This window comes from Moesziomyces antarcticus (genome assembly GCF_000747765.1).
Source record: "Moesziomyces antarcticus DNA, scaffold: scaffold_v10010, strain JCM 10317, whole genome shotgun sequence".
NCBI classification, from domain to species: Eukaryota; Fungi; Basidiomycota; class Ustilaginomycetes; order Ustilaginales; family Ustilaginaceae; genus Moesziomyces; species Moesziomyces antarcticus.
The window spans coordinates 564,080-587,382 of record NW_014639000.1 but is presented as its reverse complement, the minus strand read 5'-3'; the positions used below and the strand labels follow the sequence as shown (position 1 = coordinate 587,382).

Below are 23,303 nucleotides of genomic sequence, written 5' to 3'. Positions count from 1 at the left end.
GCGCCGTCTCCCTCTTGGGCCAAAGCCCTGTCTGTGCGCAGAACCCGAGCTTCGGCTGATTCCGCACGCCCTTCACACTTCCGCACCCCAGACTTTTGGAGGTGCTTCCATGGCTTCATAGCTCGAGTCCTGCTGCTCGGCTCCTCCGCGTGGCGGTGATTCCAAGACAAGTTGAGCCACACAAGTGAGACGCAATCTCAGGTCAGGCACCCTGCCTCCAGCCCCTTCGGCCCCTTCGGACCCACGCCCACCTCCGCTCGACGCACCGGCCAAACCGAAATCAATCAGCGCTCCCGTCATCGTTCATTCCTCCTCCTCCTCCTCCTCCTCCTCCCCCTCCTCCTCCTCCTCCCCTCCCCTTCCCTCCTCCTTGCCCCACTTCCTAGCTGGCCTACTCGCTCCCTCGCCTCCATCCCTGGATTCCTGGTCACTCGGACGCCGATCGCATCACCCGCATATCCTACCTCAATCGACATCACCCGGATGCACGTTGACTTTCGCCCTGGCCTTCGCTCCTTCACCACCACCACCATCATCAACGCAGCGCTGCCTTAGCAGCACACGCTCGGTTCATCATGTCCTACCCTATGGTCTTTCCGCCGTCCACCATCCGGCCTTTGCCAGGCGGTACGACACTCGTCTCTGCACAGCCGGCCGCTCCCACCGCCGCCGTCATGTCCACCGAGTCCTTCGATGCGCCCGAGGGCATGTATGTCTGCACCTCCCGCTTCACCCCTCCACCGCAGCCCATGATCCACCTCAACCCCGTACCCACCACGCAGCTCGCTCTGTCCGCAGTCTACCCAACCCCGCGCGTCTCCACCGTCAGCCTCCGCTATCCCGTCTCCTCTAAAAACGCAAAGGGCGCCGACTCCAACGCTGCCGCGGATGCTGCCGCCTCGTCTGCACGCGTCGTCCTTCTCGAAGCGCCACTCGCTTCACAGGGCATCGATGCTCCATCTTCGAGCTTGACGGGCGGCCTGCCTCCAGGAAGCTCCGGCCCCTTGACAGGCATCGCCGGCATCGGCGGCGCTGGCATGGGCTTTGCCGGCCTCGGCGAATCCATGGGCAAGCTCAGCCCCAAACCGTCGCGTCCCAAGAACAGCCTCAAAAACACCTCGAGCAACTTTGTCAATCGCATGATGACCCACCCGGATCTCGCAAAGATCCTCGCTGCGCGCTCCGACTCGGAGCACTTCACCTTCCTCACCAACGCCCGCTCCTTCTTCTGGCTCGCAGACACCAACGGCAGGACAAAGGAGAGCCTCGCTCGCATCACTTTCAGCGCTTCTCCATCCGCCCACGACGTCAACCACTTCACCCGCGCCCACGACCGCCTCGACATCGTCATCGGCTTTGTCACCGGCGATATCATCTGGCTCGACCCCATCGCTTCCAAGTACACCCGCATCAACAAGAGCGGCTGCATCACCAGCTCCGCCGTCACCCAACTCCGCTGGCTGCCTGGAAGCGAGAACCTCATCATGGCTGCGCACGCAGACGGCTCCGTTCTCATCTACGACCGCGAGCGCGAGGACTCGAGCGACTTTTCCCCCGCCACCTGGGACGCCTTTGCCGGCGACAGCACCGCTTCCTCCTCCAGCGCCGCTCTTCAGTCCGTCGTTGCTGCCTCCACCGCACCCTCCTCCGCACCCATGTCCGCCAGCCAGACCTCGGCCTCCAATGCCTCCTTCGCCTCCAACTCGGCGACCGGCCCGTCGACGAATGGCCTCGGCAGCAGCATCACCGAATCGCGTCCCGTCCTTGGCTCTCGCACCGTCACCAGCTCCACACATGCCACCACCACCACCCACAACGATGCAGGCGAAGCCGCCGTGTCCTCCAGCAGCGGCAGCGCTACACACCTCCCCAAACCAAAATCGCACACCCCGCCCGGCACACTCTCGCAGCGTCGTCAGGCCGCCGATCCCTCCTCCTCGGGTCAGCCTCTGCTGCTCGTCACCAAGCCAGGCTCCGTGCCCATCGCCTCCGGCTTGCCCTCGGGCGCTGCGTTGCATTCGCGAGAATACCAGCAAGCCGCAGCCGCGGCGGCGGTAGCGGCCGCCAACGCCGGCTCCAACGGCAACGGACTCTCGGGCAAGGGAAAAGAGACGTCGTGGGCGCGGCTCAATCCGGTCTCGCACTGGGCCGTGGCCAAGACGCGCATCACCGACTTTGCCTTTTCGCCCGACTACTCGCACGTGGCGCTCGTCGCCGACGATGGCATCCTGCGCATCGCCGACCTCAACGCCGAGCGGCTGCTCGACACCTTTGAGTCGTACTTTGGCGGCCTCCACTGTGTCGCCTGGTCGCCCGACGGCAAGTTTGTGCTCACGGGCGGACAGGACGATCTCGTCACCGTCTGGGCGCCCAGGGAAGGCAGGATCGTGGCGCGCTGCCAGGGACACACGGCGTTTGTGTCGGCGCTGGCTTGGGACCCGTGGCGGTGGTCTTCGGACGATCGCACCTATCGATTCGCCTCGGTGGGTGAAGACTGCAAGATGATCTTCTGGGACTTTTCGAGCGCCGCGCTCAATCGGCCCAAGACACACGCGCCGCACGGCGTGGGCCCGCGACGCAGCTCGGTCGGGCTCGGCTCGACGTACTCGCTCGTGGACAAGCACGGCGCCTCGTCGATGCGATCTCCGGGATCGGTGCTCAACGCACGCCGCATCAGCACGAGTGCAGGCGTCGGGCTCGGATACGATCGTACCGCAGTCACCGACGATACCATCCGGCATCCTGCACTGCCCCGCTCCGAGGTGGCCATCCTGCAGCCGGTGGTGACGGTGGAGGTGGACGGCGAGATTCCGGTGGGACTGCGATTTGGACCGGACAAGGTGGCGGTGGTGCGCAAGAACGCCGCCATCGACACGTTTACACGCCCCATGCCCAAGAGGCCCACGAGCGTAGTGGCATCGCTGACCGCGGGTATGGACAGGACGAGCTGGCCTGCAGGAGCGCGCACTACGCGATGGTCCGCATCCACGCCCGCCTCGCAAGCCGCACTCACGATCAACACCAATGGCGCACTGCCTACCCACTCGCAGCATCCCTCAGCAACCACACCCACTACACCACGTCATCCTACCGACACAAGCCAAGGCATCACAGCCTGAGCACGTCGCAACCACAGGCAGTTCTAGACAATCTATCCATTCCCCTTGACCAAAGATGCGTGTGTGGTTAGAACAGAGGCCCTTCGCGAACGGTTTCGGGTCCAGCTCCAGCCGTAGCAGTGCTGGCACTGGTGTTGACATGGATGCCGCGGCGCACATGGCCGATCTCGAGCTCGAGCGTCTCCATGACGGTGCGCAGTGTTCCTGTTCAAATCCACGCACTGCTGTCAGTGCTGAATCCACCGGATGAAAGAAAGAATAGAGAGGGTTTGGATTCGACTTACGTTTTTCCCACTCGCCCCAGACGACTGCGCTGTAGAGCATGGTGGTGCCAGCCCAGCCCGCAACGACGGCGAGCAGTACAAAGAGCGGATTGACGCCCGCGAGCGGCTGGAAGATGCTCGCCACAATCAGCGCCACCGCCAACAACAGCGCTGCGCCAAACGCGTAAAAGTGGCTCGTCTGCGTCGCGCGGCTGGCGCTAAAGCCTCCCGCTAACGCACTGAGCGCCGCTCCGAGCACACGCGCCTGGTCCTCTCGTCCACCTCCTCGCACCGACGCTGCGTCGGCGTCGTCTGCGATGCTGAATACCGACTCGACACCAAAGTGGTCCGAATACGAGCAGTCGACACCGGGCATGCGGTGGGTGAACACGACCGAGGATGAGGCGCAGCTAAGACGGCCACGCGACGACGCAGACGCACTGTGCGCGAGCGCAGAAGCTTCGGAGCGGGCGAGCGGGCCGCGGTAAAGGATGTAGTCGAGCCGCTTGCCCGCACCGCGCGTGGCGCGCGCATCGAGCTTCTTGCCTGCCGTCCAGGTGTTGAGCGGCGAGTCGCACGTGACGCCGAGCTCGTCAATCGCCCTCTGCGGATCCGGCCGCGCTGCCACCGATCCACGTCTGCCCAGCCCAGCCGGTGGCGCCTCTGCATCTAGCGAGGTGGCATGCTCGTGCAGCTGCGGATGCGAGTCGAGAAAGCTGTCGTACATCCCTCCGACGTGTTTGAGCAAACCAATCGCCAGCGACGGCGGCGTCGAGTTGAGGTCGCCCACGCACACCACGTGCCTGCCCTGCGCAGCACTGTTCCTGCACAGCGACGCGAGCTCGTACGCCTGGATGATGCGATGCGACCTTTGATGTTCGGGCCCATCCTCGCCTCCTGCCGCGACGAAATGCGTGTTCCACACATCGAGCATGCCGAGCCTCGGATGGTCGATGGTGATGGCACCACACGCCTTGCCGACGAACCAGTCGCCGTGGTGCACGTGGATGGGCTGCCCGTTGAGCGAGTAGGGATGCGTGCGCGTCTCGACGATCTCCCAACGCGAGAGGATGGCGAGGCCCGAGCCAAAGGCACCCGAGTAGAAGAACTTGGAGTGCGGGTAGCGTGCGGCGAGGGCGTGCCGCAGAAAGCGCCAGTCCTTGGACTCGTACCAGATCTCCTGCAGGCACACAAAGTCGTAGTGCAGCGTCGAGGGCGCAGTGAGGTGCGAGGCGATGGCCTTGATACGCGCGATGCGCAGCTTCGAGATGTAGTTGAGCCCCCATACGTTGAGCGTGAGGATGCTGATCCTGCGGTCGTCCAGCGCGCTGGGTTGCGATGGGACGGGCGCCGCATACGTGGACGAAGCGTGCCCAGCGTCCGAGCTCGACGCCGACGACGGCAGGCGCGGCATGGCGGTCAGCGATTCGTCGCGGAGGAAAAGAGAGTGATGGTTGTCGTCCAGATCTTGCACCGGGGCGAGGTGGGTGTTCTGTGTGTGTGTTTCGCCGGCGAAGCGTGCCTCGAGCTGCATGAACATGATGCACACCTCCACCTCGACGAAATGACACGCGGCGCGTGCGGAGAAGCTTTGCTGAGTCGAAGCGTGGGAGCAGCTGGCGGCAATTCCGGCGCCGCTGCCTGAAGGCGAGGGAAAAGATCGGCGGATCCGATCGGTGAAAGCCAGTGCATTTCCGCTCCACCTTTGCCAACCCTTCCCTCTCTCCCCCTACCGCTTCCTTATCGGGACACCACCGACAGATCATCTTCATCACGCACCACTCTAAGCACGCTCTGAATCTTGTCCAGATCAGACCATCTCGAAGCACGCTCTCCCACAGAAAGGCGACTCGACCGTGGACCGAAGCGTCATCTTCTCCTCAACTGCGCAGCCAACAGCGGATTGAAACCGAGAGTAGCGCGCTTGCGTGAAAGTTGCCCACCATGATCAAGGTAAGCTCCTTGAAATGTGCCATGTGCTGTCGGAACCAGCCGCCACTGACGACGAAACCTTCGCATGTACTGCCGCGGTAGATCTGGAGCATGAAGAAGGAGGAGGAGTCGGCAAAGAAGAAGAAGCCCAAGACCTCGCCCGCACAGCTTCGCGTCCAGAAGGGTAAGCGGTCCGGTGCTTCCTCTCCATCGAAGTATGAGCTGACCCGACACTGCCAAATGCCGCCAGACTTGACCGAGCTGGAGCTGCCAAAGACCATGAAGACCGACTTCCCAGATCCAGCAGACGTGCTCAACTTTACGCTCACCATCGAGCCCGACGAGGGTGAGTGCAATCGGAACAGACCAATCAAAGAAGCTCCCAGCTGACCATCGCCTCGGCGCATCTCTGCTCACAGGAATGTACAAGGCCGGCTCGTTCAAGTTCACCTTTGCCATCAACAACAACTACCCGCACGACCCGCCCAAGGTCAAGTGCACACAAAAGGTGCGCATGCCACATCCATACTGCCGATCGCGTGCTGTCATGATACTGACGCTTGATGCTCGCCTCTTTGCAGATTTACCACCCGAACGTCGACCTGGAGGGCAACGTGTGCCTCAACATCCTGCGCGAAGACTGGAAGCCCGTGCTCAACCTCAACTCGGTCATGGTCGGTCTGCAGTACCTCTTCCTCGAACCCAATGCCGACGACCCACTCAACAAAGGTGCGTTTACGCAGATGCACACGATCGATATGCTTCGTGTCTTGCTACCGATAGCTGACGTCTCCAATCTGACCCCTGACAACGGCATCGACGATCACAGAGGCAGCCGAGGACCTGCGCAAGGACCGATCAGTGTTTGCCAGCAACGTCAAACGCAGCCTTGGCGGCGGAGCAATCAGTACGTTCAAATACTTCGCGCTTGATCCACGTCGGCAAGGGACGCCTCTACTCACACCGCCTCGATGCTCTTTTCTCCCTGTCCTGCCACTACAGAGGGAACCACATACGACAAGGTTGTTGCCAAGTAGGACTTGCCCCTTAGAAAGCTCTGTTCGCCGTTCATGTACTTCTACCACCAGCATCCAGTCCTGTTGGAGCCGAGCGCTGTGTGCCAGAGTGTCGATGCAGAAGATTCACAAAGAGGAGGTTGGTGTGGGCGGGTGTTGCGCCTGGCGTGGGATCGGAGATAGCGCGGCTTTTCCTACGCGGCTTTTCCTACGCGGCTTTTCCTACTTGGACCGGGTCGCGTGGAGCGGCACCGGTGCTTGTTGGATTTTTAGCCACTGCTGCTGGCTTGAGATTGGACCCTGCATGAGTTGGCCAGTCGCCAGCCAGGCTCGTAAATGAGACTCAGCTCCGTCGATGGCGTCCTTTGGCTAGCTTGCGCAGGCATCGCCGCCTGGTCCAGGTCACATGCGCTGATGAGACGGCATGACGCAGCAACGGGATCACAAGGAGTCGGATCAACCGATGAATCACCTGCGCTCTCGAGGCGCTGCAACAGTGTTGGCTGGTCGTCTTTTTTTCGGACTTGGCTGGAGTTCCTCGCAGCAAGTGGAGGCGCAGCTGCGCACACGCCACGCCTTTCAGGCGCTAGACAGGAGCTCCCTCTTCCTCTTATCCCCACGACCACCTGGTATCGACTGCCCTCGATTCTATCACTGGCTCAACACTTGACTCTCAATCGCTATTCCTCCAATCAGGTCCGAAAATATCGCAATCCTTCTTGGCCTTCTCAACATGGCTTGGCGTTGCTCGGGCGCATCGAATGCCGAGCTGATCACAAAAATGCGCAATGCATCGCTGATCAGCTCGCCACGGATTGCAGATGCCATGGCGAAGGTGGATCGCGCCAACTATGTGCCCTCTCGTCGACAGGCGTATCAAGACTCGCCTCAGACGATCGGGTATGGCGCGACCATCTCGGCACCACACATGCATGCGCACGCTGCCGAGAATCTGCTGCCCTTCCTCCATTCTGCTGCCAAGGTGCTCGACGTCGGCTCGGGCTCGGGCTACACTCTGGCGATCTTCCACCACCTTACCGCAGGAGGTACCGCCAAGGTCATCGGCATTGACCACATTCAATCGCTCGTTGATCAGGCCAACTCGAATCTCAGGGCAGACAGACTCGAGGCGCAGCTCAACGACGGATCGATCGTCAACATTTGTGGCGACGGTCGCAAGGGGCTTCCGGAGGAAGCGCCATTTGATGCGATCCATGTGGGTGCTGCAGCCCCCGGTGTGCCCCAACCACTGTTGGACCAACTCAAGGCGCCGGGCAGGGTGTTTATCCCCGTCGAGGAGCAGAATGGCTCGGGGGAGCAGAACATCTACCAGATCGACAAGGCACACGACGGAACCATCACGAGCCAAAAGGTCTGCGGCGTCTTGTACGTGCCTCTCACGGATGCCGACAAGCAGTGGGAAGCGTAGCGGCGGCGGTCGATAATCGAAATCGTGTCTTGCAAAAAAAGCGTGTGAGATGGTTACTGCTGGCTGAGCCACTGCTGCTCATCGTCGTCCTTTGCTGGCATCTGGTCGTCGTCGCCCTTTTGCAAGGTCTCGTTGATGGCCTTTTTGAGCAGGCTGTAGGCGCGTTCGAGGTCGTCGTTGACGATAATCCAGTCGTGCGCGCCCTTTTGCCTTGCGTACTCCATCTCGTTAGCGGCCATGGTGAGGCGCTTGTGAACCGACTCGGCGGTTTCCGTGCCACGGCCCGTCAGCCTTTGCTTGAGCGTCGAGAAGGAGGGCGGCGAGATGAAGATGTAGATCGGGTTGAGTGATGGGTGGTTGGCCTTGATCAGCTTGACGCCTTGTGCGTCGATGTCGAGGATGGCGCGGCGCGCGTCGGTGCTGCCATCGGCTCCCTTGACGCCCTCGGTCGACACATCGGCAACGGCCTTGGCGGTCGTGCCGTAGCGGTTACCGCCAAATTGAGCGTGTTCGAGGAAGGCGCCCTGCTGCACCAGCGCCTCGAACTCATCGCGCGTGACGTAGTGGTACGACTGACCGCGCACCTCGCCGGGACGAGGGTCTCGTGTTGTGTCTAAAAGCGGAGGGCAGCGTGGTCAGCCAGGAGCGAGCGATTCTAAAGCAAAGCAGCGAAGCACATACGAGAAACAGAGAAGCCGAAACTGTCGGGAAACTCTTCGAACAGCTTCTTGAGCAGCGTGCTCTTGCCCACACCCGAGGGACCCGAGAGGACGATCGGTCGCTTGTCCGAAGGGATGGGCGGCGTCGAGGCCCAGTTGGAAGTCGACATTCTAGCGGAAGAGGCGGAGATGCGCGTACTGATGTTGGAGGTTCGTGCAAGGTGAGCCAAAGGAGCAATGCGGTTCATCGATCGCCAGCACTTGGTAGGCAGCACAGCGGCAATGATGTAGGAAGACGGTGATGGTAGAGGGCACCGCCGTGTACGAGCATGCCAAAAAAAGGTGATTTCTTGTGGGGAAAAGGTTAAAAAGCTTAGAGCCTCCTCGGCTCCGACTCGAATTTTATTATACGCCAAAAGAAAGCCGCGGCCAAGCCGACGGAGCCAGGGTCCGCTCTCTCGTGCTTTTTCGGCAGGGTTACGCGTCAAGTCGAGGGCCTGTGTCGAAGAACAACACCTGTCGCGCCCTGCAGTCGAGTGCAGACCTGCAGCAGAAAACAGGCTCGGCTGGTCCGAGATGAGACTCAGCAGCCTTCACTCCTTCACTCGTAGCCAACACAAATCTGCACTCCCTCCCTCCAAACCACATGCTATCAGTGCAGACACATGAAGGACACGGCTGGTGACCATGCCGAAGCTTGCACGATCCCGGCTGGACGAGGCAGACGTCAAGCCTCGCGTGAAGCCTGAACCCGACATCATCGACCTGTGCGACTCGGACGATGCCACAGCCACTCCCTCGTCAAACCCTGAGCCAAAAGCAGCACCTGCACGATCGAGGCGGAAGGTAGTCAATCGAGGACGGGTCAAGTACGAGGATGATGACTCTGATGCCACAGACGGACCGAACGGCGGCGACGGAGATGACGGCGACGAAAGCGACGATGACTTCCGTGGCAGGAAGCGAAATGCCCACAAGAAGAGCAGGACCGCTTCAACAACCCCAGGACCCTCTTCGCACAAACTGTATGCCATCGCACGAATTGCCACTCTCGCCACCGACGGGGTCGCTTCCGTCTCCGAGTCCGAGGCCAAGCTCGCTGGTGTCAGTGCCGGCATCCTCTCGCGTATTCAAAAGTCGCTCGCCCTCGCCAAGCATCCCGGCACTGGCGAGGCCGAGGCGCAACAGGCACTGCGTCTCGCCACACGACTCATGTCGTCCCAGAACCTCACACAAGCCGATCTGCTCGCATCCTCCGACGCCGAGGCCAACCAAGCACGCGCAGGCATGTCGATCGTCGAGATCGTCTCCCAGACCAGCGCAAGCCCGCGCAACGAGAGCTGGGCCAACCAGATTGCCGTCGCCGTCAACCTCTTCTTCGACGTGAAGGCCTACTCCACCTCGTCTGCCAACCGAAGCCGTCTCAGCTGGACCTTCTACGGGCTCGCAGTCAACACCGTCGCTGCCGCCCACGCCTTTGAGATGGTGCACAACCAGGTGCTCACGTGGGCCTACGAAAAGGCGGCCGCCAAGCTGGTCTCTGGGAAGACGGGCAAGAACTCCTACTGCCAGGGCGTCGCAGCCGGTCTCATCGCGCTCGCAAAGAAGGAGAAGAAGGAGGAGATGCGTCTCGCCATCGAGGCCGAAAAGAAGCGCCTCGACGACGCACACAAGACCGAACAGGCGCAGGTCAAGAAGGAGAAAGAGCGGCTTCAAGACCCACCACAGCCCGCCTCGGTCAAGCCCGAACCGTCGCAGGATTTGCCAAGGCAGTCCCAGTCCGGCTCGCGCAATGTCAAGCTCGAAGACGTGGTCGATGAAGACGACGTCAAACCGTCCCGGAACGGGGTCAAGCAGGAAATGTCCAATGCGGATGGTGCCGGCTATGGGCGGTGGAGTGAGGGCTACAGCGGTAGCGCTTTCGCGAATGCCAAGCTCGAAGACGGCATGGACTATGACGATGACGACGACGACGCTGGTACCGATCGCTTTTATGATATGGACGACGGTGCGCATGGCTCCGATCCACACGGCGCGTTGGGCGACGACATCAAGCCGCACTTTGACGAGGCGCTGGAGCGCGACATTATCGATCTCACCGACGATCTCGACACAGCCGCCGGGTCGGAAGATATCAAGCCGAAGCTGGAGCCCAAGGTCGAGGCGGACGACGGCGCGGGTGGTGCGGGATGGCATTCTTCCGGCCAGCTGATGCGCTTCCGGCAGGATGCCGAGAAGATCGCCGACGACTACCTTGCGTCTCAGCATTCGGGGCTCAAGCTGCGCAAGCGCGCCAAGACGACGTACAAGCGCGACTCGCACGCGTTTGAGCAGGGTCGCGTCGACGCACGCAAGATCGACGTCAAGCGCAAACGCATCCAGAACTGAGCTCCAATACGATACCCTTTATCATCTCGTGTTCGACGTGTGTTATTGCTGGATTCAGGATGACGGACTGTCGCCGTGAATGGTGTGTTCGGCATCGAAGCGGTGCGAATATTTATATGCGTCACCCACGTGTGCTATCACCTCGTGCTGCGTGAGGGGATGCGGGAGAGCAGCGAATCCAGGCAGACGACCTGGAGCATCGACTCTCACAATGTTGGGTGGTTCGACCAGCAACTCGTCGCCGAGCCCGAATCGGCGTTTGGCTTTTTTGAGGAGTCGTCGACGCAGAGTCTGCATGGCTGGCCGCGAGTACGCCAGATCTTCGTACACTGTCTGGTGGCATAGATGCGCGAAGATGTCCAGCTCGGATACAGATTCCCGCGCTACATCTCGACTCGTAAGCATGCATGCTCGGACTGCGGTGGTGGAAGGGGGGACTTACTGTAAACACCATGTTTCAGACCACCGGTCCGGATGAAATCATCAATCGGCTTGTCTATCCCCCAAAAGCAAAATCTCGTCAGGACCTCCTGGTAGCTCCAATGGCTAGCGCGGGGACAGACTTACAAGCGGCACGATCCTGCCAAGCTGGATCGCGAAAGAGATACTTGAGCAAAGCAACCGTTTCCTTCTGCTCGACCCGCTGGGTTGGGTACATCTCCTTGGCAATTCGCTGAAAAATGTAGAGCTGATTGCGATACTGCATCGCATCCACCACCTCCAGCCACAGCACAACCAGTGCTACCCAAACCAAGCGCATCTTGAGAATCCCGTACCAAGGATGTTGTTTTTTTGTGGGGTAAGATGGACTTCACCCGACGGGGGCCTTTATATGCCTCTCAAAGGCTATTGAGCCCAGGGTGGCGTTTGGCCTGGGGACAAGGTTGATGCTCACGTCAGACCCGACCCCCGGCTTGTGGCTGGCAAATCTTGTTGTCGGTGGGTCACAAGCATCGATTGGGCCACATGAGGCGCCAAGGCGCCCAGCCGTGCGATCCGCAATGTCGTGACGCAAGGAGGGCAAATGAAGATCCAGCGCGACGTCGACCAACTCAAATGTGGACCAGCAGCCATTCTCACAGCAGCCATGATCCTTCACACGACAGTGGTGATACGGGCGCCAACCAAGAGGCGCCAACCTCACGAGTGAGGTGCAACCGGCCAAGCGTTGCGCCTCGAATCTCATCTTCCGTGGCGTAAGCGGCGCCGCCCAGATCGAACTCGTTTCGAGCGGCATAAGGCTGTCAGGACGATCTCCAATGACCACTGGTCTGCAGTCTTCGCATATGATAGATCGGGTCTTGGCATGCATTCATATGATCACCAGAATCGTGGGAAAAAGTCGCAACGAGGTGCGAGCATTGTGATGAGCGCGGAGAGTCGGCCGTCATCTAAATTTAAAGGCCACGCGAGTCGCCACGTGGAGACACGAGACTCTTCAACCGTGTCGCTCGAAGTACTCGTTCCAGTGCGAGCCCGAGGTGGACAGACCGCGGTCTGGGGATCAGCACGCACAAGATGCGCGTCAGCGTCTGTATATCTTGTTTTACATCAACGATCGCAACTTACTGTAGCGAGGAATGGCGTACTTGGTCCAGAACTTTTTGGCCAATCCGTGATGTTCCGAGCCTATCGAAGCGCAGAGCAAGAGCCGAAGCAGAGAGAAAGAAGTCAGTATCGCAAGGTCTCGAATAGCATGGTACGGAAAAACAACAACGTACTGATCCTGGCAAGGAACTCGTTGTACGCAATCACGGGTCCGTCGCCCTCGCGCACAAGAGGACCGAGCAGCTCCAGGGTGGGCGAAAGCGTGGTGGCAACAGCACACTGCACCATCAGCACAGCAGCAGCCAGGGCAAAGAAGGCGGTCTTGGGGTTGAAGAATCGCATCTTGAATGTTCTTTGAGTCGGGAAAGAAGGCGGAGACGATGAGTAGAGCAGCACGGGGAAGTCCTCCCTGGCCAGCCTTATATAGAGGCAGCTGTCCCTGCTGGCAGCGTCCGTGCTGCACAGATTTCTTTGAACCTGGGAGAGCGGGTGGCTACAAAGCCCTTGTGCTCATTGAGGCTCAGTGGGTCAAGTGCATGCTCGAGCCCACCCTCATTCGAGAAGAGACAATCTGGCACGACCCACATCGAGGTATCGACGCGGCATAGCCTGTGTGATGAGGTGGGAGACGTGTAGCTCCTGCTGTGATGCTATTGTATCGCTGGTGAGTGCAGACACTGGCCTCTAAAGCCGTGGTGGTGCATACACGAGAAGGTGGGGTGCAGCGCAGTATAGCAAAATGTCATATCGCGGAACTTCATTGCCCCTGCACACCGCTCAATGCATCGTGGTGATATCACAGGGCACCTCGACTTCCTCGACAATCAACCCCGTCTATGCACCGTTGTGGGCAGAACCATCAACGGCGTTAGTCTCTCCCACTCGCCGATCCAGTCCATCTTTCACCGTGTTCCCGTTCGTACCATAAGATACGAAGCCTCAGCCCTGCTTCATGTCAACGTACAGTTCTGGTGACAAGCTCACGTTCATACCGCGATCACGATGCAGACGAAGCAAGATCTGTCATCCACTGCTGAACAATGATCGACGCAACAAGTCACCGATGAATGGCAAACGTCTCGTGATAAGCTCTGCAGGCACAAGAAAGACATGATCCCATGCTTCGTGTTCAAGTCCGATCGGATACCCAGTTCGCATGAATTAATGTTGAAGCCCTGAGGGCCAATTGTCGAGGTTGACCTCGTCCAAGACAATTCAAGGCAGACGCCCATCTCGTGGGAGCCTTGCGGCAGCGGCGTGGGTTTCTGCAACCGAACGCTGGTAAGCCTGCCCATCGGCATGGATGCGTCTCAGCTCGCCCTCGTACCAGGTATTCCACTCCAGCCCCGTGATGGGATATCGAGCGTGCCGACCAGCTTTGTCGACGAAGTTCCCATTGGCAGAGCAGTCGATTAGCATCGTGCACCAACGTAATCTGCAGAAATAGATCACTTACACATCCTGTTGATCAGGTTCATGTCTCGGAAAAACTGGGGAAAGGCATCCAGGTGAGGAGCTTTCAGTTCTGTTGGCCCACAAAGCATTTTGCATCCGCAATGTCAGTCAGTGGTCCCGATTTGCTATCTTTGGGAGCTGGCTGAGAAGTACATACGGCGGTTCGACTGCATGGCTTCGGCTACATGCCCTTTCAAACCTTCGATAGCGTCCTCGATCGGCATTCCGGCTTCCCAAACGAGCTTAGTTGGCTCGATCAGGTATGCTTTGATGCTGGTAGCGACAAGGGCAAACCAGAGAAGGGTGAAGAGTTGACGTGACTGCATCTTGGCGTGCTGCTCGAGAAGTGTTCTTGAATGTTGAGGAAGTTGCGGACTGCTTGGAGGCATATTGGAATGTCCGAGCCCTCTTAAATGCTTGACAGAACCGTAGAATGTGACCGGCGCAACTCAGCCGGCACGGGCTCGAACGCTCGTTCGCCCCACCTGTCACCTCATCCCTCTGTCAAGCATGTCAAGCCACCCACATGGCTCGTTTTTCCGCGATGCCGCAGGCTTCCTGCTTGGCGAATGGAGGAAGATCACAACGTTGCCGGTCTCTCTCTCCCGGCGATTCATCCCTCTGCATCCCCACCATTCGTCTCGACCACAGGATTTGCTCTTCTCAGCGCCTAGAAGGACTCTGCGGTGACTCAGAAGCCTCACAACCGCGCGGTGTAGCGTGCGGTTTGCTTGACGATCACTGCACAGTTACCGCGAGATTAGACACAGAACGGTATTGCCTGCCGTTCGTGCATAACGTGCATTTGCTCATGCACGGAAACCGAAAGCCTCACCCCTATCAACCGCCATCATCCGAACCCCTGCATTGTACTGTACAGTACATGCGATAACGACCGAATGAGCTCCGAACAGAAACGATGCCGGTGCCGGCATGCAGCATGCAAGTATCGTACAAGGCTCTCAGAGATGCTCGCGCCCGAGCCGCGCGTGCTCCCGTCATGCCGAGACATCTGCATTGATTCTCCTGCAGCCCGTTGAAGGGATTGTGAATGGAACGAGCGTATCGCTCCGTACTGGGCGAGGCCGATCAGACCTATGGCTGCAGCCGTGACCTTTTAGCGCTCCAGCCCGCTCGTGAGACATGCAATGCAGAACAGTACAATGCCGTGTTTCATCATTCTGGCGATACGAGCGACATGGAGGTAGCGGAAGTAGTGTGTGTCTGGCGCTGCGTGCATATCTATGCGGCAGCACCACCGCGATGGAGGCCAGGGTTGAGATGACCGGCGACATTCGCAATGCGTCCATAGCTCTGCTGTTGACGAGCCCATCCATGGCCCTCCCGTGCGGCCTGTGCAATTCTCTCTGCCCGATAGCGTCTGAACCAACGGTTCCAGTCCGAGCCCTGAATACGACCTGCCTCGCCTGCGATCCGAGAAGCATACAGTACAACAACGAGGTCAGCTCACAGTCTCACCAGCAGACATAGATCCAGAGATTGTCGCTTCTCACCAATTCTGCCTTCTCGCTCCATGTTTCGGTAGAATGCACCAGTCAAGCCTGCGGGGAGCCCCGTCGCGTCTGTAAAACATGAAAGACAAGCCATCGTCCACAGCTGTGTCAGCTTTCATGTGGAGATCGACGCAGTCAAGTCTGGTTTCACTTACGTTCCGAAGTTCCTGAACGCCCCAAAGCCTCTGAATAAGATTTGACGAGGAGTTTCTGCTCGAGCCGGCCTGGCGCATTGTCAAGGTTCATTCCAGCATGCCAAAGAAGTTCACCTTCAGGAAGGTTGACGGCGTGAGCCAGTCTTGCTACGGTGAGGATTAGGAACACAAGGATACGAGCTTGTCTGAACATGGTCAGGATGGGTTAGGTTTGAAGTTGCGTCGCTGCGGCTCGAGGGATGGAGGGCGTTTTCCAGGCCAGCTTCTATACCTCGGGATCGGCGGCTTGGTCTGGGACAGCACGCAGCTTTTAACATTGTTCGCGACACTACCGTGGGAGAGAACAAGCCCCTAGCGGTCCAGGCCAACACGGTTGCTCCGGTGTCTTAAGGTTACCGAATCATGGGAGTCGTAGATCCAGCCATTGGTGTGGCGTCGAAAGGGGTGGCTAGGGGTCTATGCAACCCACGTGGGCTCGAAACAGACCGCCAGCCCACCCTTGTGGCTGAGGGCATCGGTTCATTCCGAGTGGCGCTATGGGGTGGCGCTACGCACTCGGCGAATTCGCTGACAGCGAGGCCGGCACCGAAGCAGCGCACACCATACAATAGCTTCGAGGACCCTCGCCTACTCCTCAAGTTCGACCCATCGAAATAAGCCATTGTCTCGAAGGCTCCAACATCGCCCCAAATTCGAGTGCCAAGAATCCAGTCACGAATGTAAGCACGGTTGAACTCAGAGCGAACGTTCTTTGCAACCAAGTCTCGGCGAGGTAAATATGCTGGATCAAAACTAAAACATCATAGAATTCGAACGAAGGAGCTACGGCGCCTATGATCACGGTGTTAAGGGATCTGAGCGCAATACGATTGTCGAGCGTACCAGTGACGGAGGTAGACCTTGAGCGATGTCGCAAAGATCTCGAGTCGCGAGAATCGCGAGAGTGGGCCCGACTTGGGGCTGGATCAGAACCTAGGCTGCCTGATGTACTCGTTCCAGTGCTTTCCCGTGGTCTCCAGGCCAGCAGCTTTTCATGCATATGTGCCCGTTCAAAGGCAAAAGGTTCAAGAGTCAGTTGATTTGCCTGCAGGCCGCTATCTCTGTACGCTTCGTACTTACCAGCTCGGGGAACTGCGTGCTGAGTCCAGAACGCCTTGGCGCTTGGGCGGTAGTAGCGATCTGAAGGAAAGAGAGAGGGATGTTCACATTAGGAATTATGGTCGAGCACACGTACGAATGGCTGCATGGCACGATGAGAGCTTGGCATGCACCGTGTATGAGCTCCTGGCTATGAAGATACGTACCGACCATTCGAACAAAGTCTGCTTTCTTGGAAGCCAGAGTCTCTGCGTCTTTGACGTGAGCCTCCAAGAGCGACACGCTCTCGCTCAGGATGGTGGCCTGGACGAAGCAAACGGCCAGTACGGCCACGAGGACGATCGACTTGATGAGCTGCATGCTTGAAGATGAGAAGCGGTGAAGAAATGGAAGTATGGCGAGGCTACAGCGACGTCGTTTGCCAAGCGAACGCTCGAGTCGAACTGCTATTTAATCGTTTCTCGAGCGAGAGCAAGGATATGCAAAGCTATTCGCGCCACAGGTTGCAAGAATGAATCCTTCCGCCTCGGGCCATCGATCCCACCCTACCCACCATGGTGGGTCTCAAATCTCATCTGCAGCAACAAAAATCGTTGCCGTCGCAATGCTTCAATGACACACAAGTGAGCCCACTGTTGTGATATAATTCTGAACACTGAAAACGAGGACCGCATTGTACTGTAGTGGCATTCATTGGTATCAAAATATAGGCTCAGGTACTCAGACAGCAGGGAGCGGAGTCGATCACGTGCAAAAATTCATTCTTCTACACGCACGATGGACGAAGTGGGGATGTCACAGCGACGAAGTCGATGCAAAAAGAGAGTATGATTCCAAGAAGCTCAAGAGATTATCATCTCCAGAAGCTTAAGCACACAGATCAACATCTCGAGGCCGAATTCCAGACGCAAGGAACAACGTGCACAGGAGCTTACGAGGCCGAGGACGCCTCGTCGACATAGACGACATCGGCGGCGTGAGAACAACATGAAGCCATTCGGCCTTGGCTGTCCGGGTGCAGGATTACCGGCTCTGGCTTCCCAATCATACCGAGAAGAGGTGACTGTGGCTTTCGAGTCAGCGCTGTGAGTCAAAAGGAGGCCCTCCGTTGAGTCAGAGCCCGCCATGGCGCACAATCCCAAGACCTCGTCCTACATCCAACAAGAACAAGACTTCTTTTTCTTTGCTATCTGATATGGAGCTGTCCTTGCGTCTCCGGTGCCAGCTTGGCGCTCTCATCACCATCCTCTTCATCGCTGCTATTCCCGCTGTACCTACTGGTGGCAAAGGCTGGCATATTGGCGATATCGTTGGTCACGGCGCTCGGGAAGGGGGGCTTTGGGGGCAAAATCCTGCTGCATGGCACTATCGTGATCCCGCTGCTAGCTCGAGCGGTAGTCCAGGAGGCCAGAGTGAAGACCCTGGATCTCATGCCTCGCACGATTCTCGATTGCAGGGTGCAAGCTTCGAAAGTCATACTCAATCGCCCTTTTGGGGAGTTCCAACCCCGGATGCTACCGAAAAGCGGTCCACGATCTTGCGGGAGCAAAGCGTTGCTCCGCTCCTCCCTGCAGCACCGTTTGTCACTTCAAAGAGTGATTCGGGTCCTACCAGTCTTGCGATCGCATCGACCTCCTCGCAGCCTCCCGTTAGAAATAAGCAGCGGCTCTCAAACAACCCAAAGGCACCGCTTATTCACGCATGGTTCGGAGAGGAAGCTGGCCGCGCGCTTATCGAAAACGGTCTATACAGACTTGATAGGGCAACCACCATATTCAAGGACGATGTAGGGGAGTGGGAGAAGTGGCTGGCCAATATGCGAAGGGCAACTGGACGTCCTTCTCTGAAGGTATCGCCCATTGACGTTTCGGATTGGGCGAAAGATCAGGTCTTCCTAGCCCAAGACCAGGGCCAAGACGTCGTTGATTATGTTCCTCTGCCTGAGTCGCAACTTGACTTGAGCTGGTCTGGCAGACTCCTTCTGACTAAAGATCCTCCCGGTAAAATGGAGCATAACATGGAAAGGGTCAGATCAAGGGATAGGGTTTACGTCTACCTAAACAGCCGCAGTAACATGGACTACATCAATCACGAATACTTCTTAGGCCATGCTCGGCCCCTGCCAATCCGTTATGGTGGTCTCACCCGCAATAACCTCAACAAGATCTATGCCTCCCGGAACACTCACATCCTTCTTCCTCCACGCACTCAACACGGGTTACCGCTCCTCGTCCTTCGTCACAGTGGCTCCGAGTACACGTTGCAGCACATTCACAGCATCACCGGGCTCGAGCGAAAGATGCACCTCATGTCGCTCTGGTCTCCGCTCCTTTTTGACGGTCAGAGGTACACTACAATGCTATATGGGATTGTCGGCTTCGACTCGAGGCAGACCCCAGAGGTACTGACGCACTTGCACACGATGACCGAAGCCAGGCACCCCGATACTTATGCCCCATTGTATGCATTAGAAGAAGTGGCTCACATGTTTCAGTGAATGGTGCGCCGTAATGGTAACTTTGATGGCTTCAGTGCGATGCGACTGTGAACGGTACTGTACAGCTGCGAGCATGATCCAAGGTGGTTGAAGTATCGACCGCCCGCTTGATCGGGAAAGCAGCGAAGCTGCCAATACTTAGCGTGACGCAGCTAATGAAGTTGCTTCGGAAGCCGTCAGCAAGCTACAGTGCCCGGAGCGGAAGCTGTTGTGCACAAACAGCCTCGTCACTCACAAGCAAAAGAAGGAGAAACGTCAAGAGGGATGAAGGAATTACTTCACTACAGGAATCTGCGATGACCATCACAGCTGAGCTCAGATTGCGATCTACGGGCAGCGCACTGCTCGTAGATTTGGCTGTTCAACAGCTTCGCCTTCTTATTCCTTCCATTCCCAAATCTCAAGTCTCATTGTGGCACTGTGTTCACTTGTTACGGGCCAGACCCGTAGTGGCAGGGCTTCGCACTGCTTCTTGGACAAGATCTGCGTAGTCGCATTTCTCATAGTCACAAAGGAAGTGAGAACAAAGAACAGGCAGTCGAGGTGAACGGAGAGCATCGAGAGCATAAGATGTGTTCGCATGGGAACAATGTTGGAGCACGACAGCATTGAGCTGAAAGTAACCTGGTTACCGCGTAGAGTAGGCAGTAGAAAGGCGTTTGTGCCAGAGTGCGTCGAGCGGGTGACAGCCGTGAGATCACGAAATGCGGAGCGGAATCGGAGCCGAGCCGGGGCAAGCGTCCGGGTTAGAAAAGTCAATCCTGGCAATGTCCTTGCCCACAGGCGTGCTCCATTCGACCAACACGTCAAGGCAGCGAGGTTTAATGGGCGCGTTGATGGTGACTAGGTCGACCTCGGTGGCGAAGGACTGCTCACCAGCCTGCTGCAGAATCACAAACGTGTCACCCGCCTTGTTGTAGTAGCCGATGACGTTCTTGGGACTGTACATATGCTTGCGAATGTCACCGTTGATCTTGAAGCAGGCGTAAGCAATTTCTTTGCCCTCGGGCCGACCAGAGCAAAAGCTCGACACTAGCACCTCGCTCTCCTGGAGGCCTGTGGTGGTGGGGGGGCCGGCCGGCCAGGTCTGGGCCTGGACTGCGGCGAGCGAAAGGAGCGAAAACGCGGCGAGAGAAGCGAAGTGCATGTTGATGTGCTAGAGAATCCGGAACAATCTGACTGACGGGATTGCTTGCGATTGAGCAAACAAGGTCGTCCTACTTATACGTTCAAAAGGCACCGTCTCAGCGAGATCCTGGAAAACTGAACAGTGAAATGTGGGGCTGCTCCCACACATTCAATCTGCACGACCCACCAAGCGATTCGGCGTCACCCACCAAAACATTGACAACAGATCTTTGGCGGCCCCGCTCGCGCCTCTGAAATGAAACAACAAGCCCATCTTGATCCCGCTGCAGCCACCGCATTTCAGGTTTGCTGCCCGGACGTTCGAGCCGCTGCTTCATCGCCGGAGGTGCCAAACTTGCATCCTTGCGTACTGTACGGTGTTGTAGGGATGCAGCCATTTCGGCCATACATTTGGCCTTGCTACAGTGCGTCCTGCGGCGCGACTTTAGCCCCGCCTCGGGACGTTGCGGGGAATGCCCAGCTGCCGAGCGGTGCGTTGAGCCCAAGCATCAAGCTGCTGCTGCAGTTGATCTCCCTGCGCCCACGTTTCGCCTGCTCGTGCGTGAGAGGCGATGACACAGCGGCGATAAGTGTGGAACCACTGATTCCAATCCCAGCCCACGATGTCGAATTGTTCACCTGAAACGATAGCATAAAGGTCACGGTGAGTCACGAGTTTGCTGCCTTAGTTCTATAAAGGGAATCAGTGCTTACGCGTACGGCCCTGGCGCTCCATGGAGTTGAAGAACGCAACGACAGCGTCTCGAGGAGGTGCGGCAAAGACTGAAAGTTCGATCCAAGTCCAGGCACCCGGGTATCGGTCAGCCGAAACGTCGGTATGGACGTAAGCGTGGGGCCGAAGGAAGGAGCTTAAAGCTTACCGTCTGGGTGGCTTCTAGCTCGGTTCACGAGTCTTTCGGCGAGGTCGTAGATCGCGTTACCGACGTCGGCGCCTGGTCGCCAGATGACTTCGGCGTCTGGCAGAACGGTCGCCTTTGCCGTTTTGACTGCGGCGCAAAGCAGCAGAGCGACCGCTAGAACGCGCTTCAGAGCCAGTAGAAAGACCATCTTGCCTTGAGTGACGAGGAATGCGAATGGATGGGATTCGGACGAAGTCCACACGGAGCAGCTGGCTCTTAAATGCTCCTGGACGATCTAGGGGGCACTTCTTCTTCGGCGGAGAAGACCGTGGATCTGATCGACCGATGCTCGTACCTGACAATGAGGCATATGCGGAAAGCGCACCGGGCGCTTTGCCGCAGTTTACTTTCTGTGGCGATCGCCGAGGCGGTGAAGCACACAATGGTGCCTCATAGCGACGTACATTCCTTGTGGAAATGCGCTGAATCTGGCTAGCGAATACGGTATCTTCCACAGCAGAAAAGATGCGTCAGACTGCCTCTGTTCCACTTTGCTCCTCGATGCAATGCGAGACTCCAACAGGCGGCGGTGACGGAATGAAACGCTTGAGCTGTTACGGGCTTCAGTTGCCGAGCTTACGGCACACTTTGTCAACGGTTGCTTTCTTGTTCCTGTAACCCACCTCGTCTTGCGAGGCCGCCTTTCCGCGGTTGTGATGTGATAAAAGAGCGTCGATGGTACTCGTGCGCTGTCGCTGTTATGCACGAGCCTCGGCGATCCGAGAAATGTCGCCCTTTCTCCGAAATGCGGTGCTACGTGAATTATGCTCATCGACCGTGGCCGCATGTCGGTATGTCTCGGCATATCAAGAAGTTGTTGTTGAGAGAGATGTGGCGGTCAACTTGATCGAGCACGCATGCCAGCCACGGCGTTGAGAGGCTGTGCAACACCCAAAGACAGCGCAACGCCGAGAGGCTGTGAGCAAGCGCTCGACCACGTGCCGCCATCTCGGAACGAAACGCGCCTGCCGCGGCTAAAGAAGCCGACATCACCAACGGGCATCACGTACGCGAATGCCTGCCATCAAAGTGTCCATGAACATGAAGCCCAACTCAGTTCGGGTACTTGCAATGCAGGAGCGCAGGATGCCGTGGTCGGGTGGGATGCTCCTCTGGAATTTACAACAGAAGCGATGGATGACTACAATTGGCCGGCGGTATCAGTTCCACACAATCAGCCTCGAGACGCAAGCCCTCAGGCCGATCTCAAGACGGCGTGCATCCATTGGTGGCCGGGATGCATCAAGAGGACCCCGGTTGACTCTGGGTCAACGGTGAGAAATGCACCGGACCTTCCCGTACGCCCACAACTTCATTCGACCGACGCAACGGACGGCTTTCGGCTGGCAAGCGAGCGTCAAGCTGTGCCGTCGACTCATAAGTCGCCACTGGAAGCGCCGGTGGGTTGCAGCAAGCTCTGCATCGCCAAGGCTGCCAAGCATCGGTGTCAATGCTTGCCGGAACCGGATGTTATTCACCGCGCGCAGTCGCGTCATATCACCTGTGCCCTGATCCGCTGCTAGTGCAGCTGTCCATGTCCGAGTCGGCATGGATATGGACGCAGCCAGGCAGAGTGGGCATTACGCTGCTGCGACTGACGACGTTTCGGCGTACAGCCTTGGCCTTCCAAAATCGTTCAAGTGGATCCTGCTTGTATCACGCTTGGCACACGTCGCGATACACTTACACTGCTGAAGAGTGTACATCAATCACGAGCAAGGCTCTTTCAATGCCACGGTCTACCATTCAGCCTTTACGAAGATGAGCATGTTGGGCGTTGTCGAGCTTGTCGAGCTTGTCGAGCTTGTCGAGCTTTGGTCTAGACGGACCCGGCCTTGCGGAGGGGATTCCTGACGTTGGGATGATTCACCTTGGGCACGGTCACTTTGGGAATGGGCACTGGGATGCTGTTCGGGGGAGCAGCGACAATGATCGGATCGAACGCCGGCGGGGGTCGCGGTAGACGCACGTAGGCTGGGCCAGGTCGGGGATGGAACTGCTCGAGCAGCCGACGGAACCGGTCGAGAGCTGAGCGAGACGTGCGCACCATCTCGGCCGCCTCGTCACTGTTCACCGCCCCAACCCCAACAACCAACACCAACACCAAGATCGCGTACACCTTGACCATCGTTGAAAAAAAGACGGATGTGTGGTGGTTGAGAAGCAAGTTGCGAACGCAACA

General features: G+C 58.0%; 12 protein-coding genes across 12 annotated transcripts; 5 read left to right on the top strand and 7 right to left on the bottom strand.

The window, feature by feature from the left end:
• Positions 1-575: 575 nt before the first annotated feature.
• PAN0_010d4136 (uncharacterized protein) lies at positions 576-3,119 on the top strand (the record flags this gene model as incomplete). Its single annotated transcript, XM_014800590.1, has 1 exon — positions 576-3,119. One exon carries the CDS (start codon positions 576-578, stop codon positions 3,117-3,119), a length of 2,544 nt encoding a protein of 847 aa, XP_014656076.1.
• Positions 3,120-3,186: 67 nt separating this feature from the next.
• On the bottom strand, positions 3,187-4,922 carry PAN0_010c4135 (inositol phosphorylsphingolipid-phospholipase c; the record flags this gene model as incomplete). Its single annotated transcript, XM_014800589.1, has 2 exons — positions 3,187-3,323; positions 3,404-4,922. 2 exons carry the CDS (start codon positions 4,920-4,922, stop codon positions 3,187-3,189), a joined length of 1,656 nt encoding a protein of 551 aa, XP_014656075.1.
• A 404-nt stretch (positions 4,923-5,326) lies between these two features.
• PAN0_010d4134 (E2 ubiquitin-conjugating enzyme) lies at positions 5,327-6,351 on the top strand (the record flags this gene model as incomplete). Its single annotated transcript, XM_014800588.1, has 6 exons — positions 5,327-5,335; positions 5,417-5,660; positions 5,734-5,822; positions 5,896-6,043; positions 6,144-6,221; positions 6,317-6,351. The coding sequence occupies 6 exons, from the start codon at positions 5,327-5,329 to the stop codon at positions 6,349-6,351; spliced, it is 603 nt and encodes a 200-aa protein (XP_014656074.1).
• Positions 6,352-7,063: 712 nt separating this feature from the next.
• PAN0_010d4133 (protein-l-isoaspartate o-methyltransferase) lies at positions 7,064-7,759 on the top strand (the record flags this gene model as incomplete). The annotated part of the gene is made up of 1 exon (XM_014800587.1): positions 7,064-7,759. One exon carries the CDS (start codon positions 7,064-7,066, stop codon positions 7,757-7,759), a length of 696 nt encoding a protein of 231 aa, XP_014656073.1.
• Positions 7,760-7,812: 53 nt separating this feature from the next.
• PAN0_010c4132 (guanylate kinase) lies at positions 7,813-8,666 on the bottom strand (the record flags this gene model as incomplete). The annotated part of the gene is made up of 2 exons (XM_014800586.1): positions 7,813-8,372; positions 8,441-8,666. 2 exons carry the CDS (start codon positions 8,664-8,666, stop codon positions 7,813-7,815), a joined length of 786 nt encoding a protein of 261 aa, XP_014656072.1.
• A 439-nt stretch (positions 8,667-9,105) lies between these two features.
• PAN0_010d4131 (uncharacterized protein) lies at positions 9,106-10,806 on the top strand (the record flags this gene model as incomplete). Its single annotated transcript, XM_014800585.1, has 1 exon — positions 9,106-10,806. The coding sequence occupies one exon, from the start codon at positions 9,106-9,108 to the stop codon at positions 10,804-10,806; it is 1,701 nt and encodes a 566-aa protein (XP_014656071.1).
• A 54-nt stretch (positions 10,807-10,860) lies between these two features.
• Positions 10,861-11,566, bottom strand: PAN0_010c4130 (uncharacterized protein; the record flags this gene model as incomplete). Its single annotated transcript, XM_014800584.1, has 3 exons — positions 10,861-11,135; positions 11,249-11,302; positions 11,374-11,566. The coding sequence occupies 3 exons, from the start codon at positions 11,564-11,566 to the stop codon at positions 10,861-10,863; spliced, it is 522 nt and encodes a 173-aa protein (XP_014656070.1).
• A 678-nt stretch (positions 11,567-12,244) lies between these two features.
• On the bottom strand, positions 12,245-12,696 carry PAN0_010c4129 (uncharacterized protein; the record flags this gene model as incomplete). Its single annotated transcript, XM_014800583.1, has 3 exons — positions 12,245-12,303; positions 12,376-12,435; positions 12,528-12,696. The coding sequence occupies 3 exons, from the start codon at positions 12,694-12,696 to the stop codon at positions 12,245-12,247; spliced, it is 288 nt and encodes a 95-aa protein (XP_014656069.1).
• An 873-nt stretch (positions 12,697-13,569) lies between these two features.
• Positions 13,570-14,198, bottom strand: PAN0_010c4128 (uncharacterized protein; the record flags this gene model as incomplete). The annotated part of the gene is made up of 3 exons (XM_014800582.1): positions 13,570-13,730; positions 13,811-13,879; positions 13,967-14,198. 3 exons carry the CDS (start codon positions 14,196-14,198, stop codon positions 13,570-13,572), a joined length of 462 nt encoding a protein of 153 aa, XP_014656068.1.
• An 853-nt stretch (positions 14,199-15,051) lies between these two features.
• Positions 15,052-16,936, bottom strand: PAN0_010c4127 (uncharacterized protein; the record flags this gene model as incomplete). The annotated part of the gene is made up of 8 exons (XM_014800581.1): positions 15,052-15,236; positions 15,324-15,392; positions 15,479-15,663; positions 15,750-15,829; positions 16,278-16,377; positions 16,451-16,505; positions 16,598-16,657; positions 16,783-16,936. The coding sequence occupies 8 exons, from the start codon at positions 16,934-16,936 to the stop codon at positions 15,052-15,054; spliced, it is 888 nt and encodes a 295-aa protein (XP_014656067.1).
• Positions 16,937-17,771: 835 nt separating this feature from the next.
• On the top strand, positions 17,772-19,073 carry PAN0_010d4126 (uncharacterized protein; the record flags this gene model as incomplete). Its single annotated transcript, XM_014800580.1, has 1 exon — positions 17,772-19,073. One exon carries the CDS (start codon positions 17,772-17,774, stop codon positions 19,071-19,073), a length of 1,302 nt encoding a protein of 433 aa, XP_014656066.1.
• Positions 19,074-19,770: 697 nt separating this feature from the next.
• On the bottom strand, positions 19,771-23,249 carry PAN0_010c4125 (uncharacterized protein; the record flags this gene model as incomplete). Its single annotated transcript, XM_014800579.1, has 8 exons — positions 19,771-20,229; positions 20,665-20,753; positions 20,916-20,984; positions 21,083-21,208; positions 21,354-21,471; positions 22,132-22,233; positions 22,809-22,812; positions 22,951-23,249. The coding sequence occupies 8 exons, from the start codon at positions 23,247-23,249 to the stop codon at positions 19,771-19,773; spliced, it is 1,266 nt and encodes a 421-aa protein (XP_014656065.1).
• Positions 23,250-23,303: the final 54 nt, after the last annotated feature.